The sequence below is a fragment of the Triticum aestivum genome, chromosome 4A (genome assembly GCF_018294505.1).
Source record: "Triticum aestivum cultivar Chinese Spring chromosome 4A, IWGSC CS RefSeq v2.1, whole genome shotgun sequence".
Taxonomy (NCBI): Eukaryota; Viridiplantae; Streptophyta; class Magnoliopsida; order Poales; family Poaceae; genus Triticum; species Triticum aestivum.
The window spans coordinates 645,262,673-645,267,221 of NC_057803.1; the positions used below are offsets into that span (position 1 = coordinate 645,262,673).

The following is a 4,549-nucleotide window of genomic DNA, read 5'->3' on the forward strand; positions in this document are numbered from 1 at the left end:
TTTTGCTTCAGTTCTGCTTCGAGCCACAAGATGGCCATTCCACAGCTCCAGAGAGCAGTGCTTACCATACCAACTTTCTTACCGAAGACATCATGAGCTTGAATTGACTTATCAGAACTTCTATCAGGAAGTGGCGAGTGGAAGCATCAATATCATGGTTGTTGCACCATACATTATTTCTGACATTAACGTAATGGCGGTCCTACTAATTTAAGGGTGAGACGAGAGATAGAACATGCTCTTGCAACTTGTGCGGGCAAGGAGTGGAGCTCGGCCGTTGCTAGGTGAAACATGCTCATACATAGTTTGTGAAGAAGCCATCTGTGCGGGCAAGGAGTAGAGCTTGGTCTTCGCTTGGTTCACACCAATGATACCACAGACGTAATGTACACAAGTTCTATACTTAGTTAGAACTGGAATTGCACTTGCAGATGCCACTAAAACCCACTAACATCCTAGGACTAGGAAGCATCAGGATTTGTGACTACACCTGTCTAGATTTCTACACACGAGGTAACAAGATCAGTGTGATTTCCGGCTGGAGGTGTATTGCTTCCAAGGGCTAGAGATGTATAGGTTCAGAGGATTTACAGCAAACATTGGAAGCAGACGAAGCAACTCAGAAGATTCAGAGAGTTTATTCATTCTCTCACAATAGGCCGAATTATAGGAACCATGATTACTATCTACTAGTTCAGTATCTCCCATTTCAGAAGACATATCTTTTTAGGTGCGGCGAAACTAGGGGCTTCAAAAGAAGTCAACAGAAAAAGGCGCTCGAAGCAAAACAGAGGCGACAACAGCATGAGAAGACATTTCTTTATTCCAAACACAAATTAACTAGTTTGAACAAGACATACTGACGGGTTAAAATATCTGCAAAATTGGATCATCCGCTTCAGAAACGTTCAAAAGAAAACATTTGGGTGCTGGCAAAACCGAAAACAGGGGACTTATTTTTAGTGTATGCTTTGTACACAGTAGCTTATTCTTGATCTATCATTGACACAAGGGAGTACAGTAAGGAAGAAACTAGGTGCAGAAATTGATAGACAATAGACCAAGAAACAAGGTCCAGAAACTGAGAGACCACAGACCACGGTCAGGTAACCTACTAACCTTTGCTAAACTGTCTGAAACTCCACACCTGCTCACAGCGCCTCTATGAAAGAATTGGCGCCCAGATCCTCAGATTTGCCACTATGAACTACGAACAACTTCATTACTTCATTTTACGCGTAGTTTTGGTCAGGTACTGGAACTTCAAAAGATCAAGCTACTGCGCTCTGCTGTCCTAAGACCTCTGTCCACTCAGCCGGCCACCAGTCTGGCTTAATCGCCTTGACCCTCACATCTTGGTTGTCGCTGATGGTAAGGATAGCGTTTTCCTTCAGTGCTGCTTCGAGCCGCAACAGACCCATCCCACGGCTGCCAAGAGCAGTGCTTACCGTACCCACTTTCTTACCAGAGGCATCGTCCACGACATCTGAGCCAGGAGCAACAGCCTGCTCGAGTTCTGATAACAGAGGTTGCAGAATCAATATCCGGTTGACAGAGACTGGATGATTGCATAATTTAGCACAGAATTAATACCTTTGTCATTTTCATCTACAAACTTCAAGGGTATCAGGCGCTTCCGGATGACACCACGGTGGTGTGTGCGTGCGATCAGCTCCTGACCAATATAGCACCCCTTGTCAAATGAAATAGCATTCAGGCCTGCAAGATTGTACTCGAGTGGAATTGCTTCACCTGATACAAGAGAAGATAGTTTTAGCAAAAGAGGAAAGAACAAGCATTGTACTAATGTCTAACATGGAAATATAAGGAAACATAGTGTAACAGCCAAAAATGATAAAATTAGGAAAGCAAGAAAGGGCAGGAGAAAAGATGTTAGTTAAGCATAGACAGAGTTCTCTACCAACTTGCCCATGTGCTACAAGAGACGAGAGACTATGCTTCTAAGCAATGTCCCTAAAGGCACCATACTGAACGATTCACTAGCACGAATCAACCAAAAAATTTGGGCTCCCAGCACTACTATCTTAACTCTTAAGACAGAAATGAAACCGCCTATACGATTTACAGTACTGTAGGCTTCTAAGCTCTTCCTTGTAGATAATATATGCCACTGTATAATATCCATCACCACCACTAACCAACCAGAATGACCTGACAAACCATGGGTACGCAATCTAATTCCTTAAAATTGCTTCAGTACATGCAGATGTTTTCATCAATAGTTCTACTATTGTTAACAGGGTGTAGCACAGTTCTTCCTGTACCATTGCATTGCATTGCTGGGTACCAGCTTAAATGGCCAGACTCTTCAACATAACACTGAACAAATCATTCCAGAATCGACATTATGTCCTTAACCAAGGAACATCAAATAGCTACACAAATCTCAAAGTATGGCAATATTTCAGTGACTTAGAAGATCAACTGGAAATTAATCCTACCTTTTGGTATCTCAGTTGAGCCTTCTGCAACCCCATTTTCTATACGCCAAAGCAAATAATGGCGTTCATCTGCTTCTTTGTCAGCCTCAACAAGTGGTGCTGCGGGCAAAATCAAGAGTTACTTACATGTTCAAATGACCATCAGTAGATATTTAGCATCATATCAGATGTATTTTTAGAAAGCACCAAGAACAAATCACTTACGTATTGTATCAGCTGGAAAGATTCCTCTGTAGCCAAGAATGTCAAGCCGAGGATCTTTGAGCCATTGCCAACCATGACCGTTCCCTTGTGCAGATGACTCAGCAGCATGGTCACTACCTTGCCCCCATCCAATGGATTGAGCCTCGGGTTCTTGAGTGGAAGGTTCAGCATGCGCCACATCGTTTCCAAACCTTTGCCAGCACAAAAACTCCTCACTTACATTATCTATCTCAACTTTGCTCCGCAGCCGATATCTACAAAATGGATTGCCAGGACATAAGACATTTGAACTGGAGAAAGTTTACTCATGCGGAAAGCAATAACAAAACGATACAAAAATCATTAAAATTCTCATGTACTCCTACTAGACTACTAGAGCTCAACACAACAACAACCTAGCAGCTACCTATAATTCGTGCAAGGAAAGCTACTCCATAGTCCAGACCATGATTCCTACTCCCTCCGTTCCTAAATATTTGTCTTTTTAGAGATTTCAAATGGACTACCACATACGGATGTATATAGACATATTTTAAGAGTGTAGATTCACTCATTTAGCTCCATATGTAGTCACTTGTTGAAATCTCTAGAAAGACAAATATTTAGGAACAGACGGAGTACTTGAGACTAGACATTCCCAGTAGGTCTACATTCCTACTTGACACCAAAACATTCACAACAGTGGGATTCCTACTTTACACCAAAACATTCACAACAGTGGGCCAATGATGTTCTTCAGTTGCAATTTTCAGTCTTGGCACCTGAATTTCCAAAACTCCTGTAAGAGTCAGGATTCCCTACTACTGCACTGAAGTGTCCAACGGAACTGAGAAAAGAGCCATCTGCTCGTCAAGTCATTAACTATCCAAGCAAACAGGCGAAAATCACTCAGCCCTGCCTTGACTACAGCCATTCCTCACAGCGATTGCCCCATCAGTTGATTAGCTCGTAAATTTCTTCCCAAATTAACCCTGCTTTTCCGGTCGCAGACCGTCCCTAGTTGGGACCAAAACATGCTCCAACTTCCCAATTGCGAGCCAGCTGGTCCAAATTTAAGGCTATCGGCACCGAAAATTGAAGATTCATGACTCCCTTATGGCACTAAAATGTCCAGCCGTAATGGGCACACAGTGGATCATCTGCAAATTGTAACCTGACACTGACTACCCAAGGAAACAGCTAATCAACCAGCAACTGATTTGATTACCGAAGCAACATTTCCTAAAGGTGTTGGTTAACGGTTTCCCCCATGGATTGATTAGCTCGAACAGTACTGTTTATTTCCCGAAACTAATCTAGTCGCAGTTCGACCGCAGACAGAGTAATGACTGCAACTGCAAAACCCGTTTCAGAATGGAATAAGTCAGCCAGCCGTGCGAATCCTCACCTCTTGAAGCAGGCGAGAAGCTCGTCGACCTCGGCGGCGTCGACGTCGGCGAGCACCTCCCCGCCCCCCTCCCCGTCCTCCCCGCCGGGCCTCTCCCCAGTCTGGGGCGCGGACCCGGTGCGGTCGAGCATCTGGGAGCGCGGGGCGGGGCGGTAGAGGAAGAGGTCGTAGAGGAACCGGCCCTGCGGCGTGAGCAGCGCGGCGTACCGCGGCGGCGGCGCCCGCGCGGGCGCGTTGGGCGTGGGCGCGTACCGCTGCGGCTGGGACGAGGCGGGGGCGCCGTGGGAGAGGAGGACGTCGTTGGTGAGGAGCGAGTTGAGGAAGCGCGCCGCCTCGGGGCCCCGGAAGCGGACCACGGCGCGCGACGCCAGGCGGCTCGCCAGCACGCCCGGGCCCGCCGGCGGGCCCGTGTGGAGCAGGCGGCGGGTGACGGCGCCCGGGCCGCGGCGAGCGAGGCGGCGGGCGAACGGCAGCATGGGGAAGGAGGAGCTGGAGA

At 46.7% G+C, this 4,549-nt stretch overlaps 1 protein-coding gene across 1 annotated transcript; it reads right to left on the reverse strand.

Annotated features, from left to right (window-relative positions):
• Positions 1 to 927: 927 nt before the first annotated feature.
• LOC123087855 (putative transferase At4g12130, mitochondrial) lies at positions 928 to 4,543 on the reverse strand. The gene is made up of 5 exons (XM_044509973.1): positions 4,054 to 4,543; positions 2,667 to 2,920; positions 2,463 to 2,561; positions 1,594 to 1,752; positions 928 to 1,516 (listed from the first exon to the last, which is right to left on the reverse strand). The coding sequence occupies exons 1-5, from the start codon at positions 4,527 to 4,529 to the stop codon at positions 1,272 to 1,274; spliced, it is 1,233 nt and encodes a 410-aa protein (XP_044365908.1). The 5' UTR covers positions 4,530 to 4,543; the 3' UTR covers positions 928 to 1,271.
• Between the last annotated feature and the right edge of the window lie 6 nt (positions 4,544 to 4,549).

Bases quoted from the DNA above. Each gene is read 5' to 3' on its own strand.
- LOC123087855 (XM_044509973.1), bottom strand. From the start codon at position 4,529: ATGCTGCCGTTCGCCCGCCGCCTCGCTCGCCGCGGCCCGGGCGCCGTC. The intron at 2,562-2,666 runs GTAAGTGATTTG...TTTTGCCCGCAG, and splicing joins CTTTCCAGCTGATACAATAC to CACCACTTGTTGAGGCTGAC. The intron at 1,517-1,593 runs GTATTAATTCTG...CTCTGTTATCAG, and splicing joins TGTAGATGAAAATGACAAAG to AACTCGAGCAGGCTGTTGCT.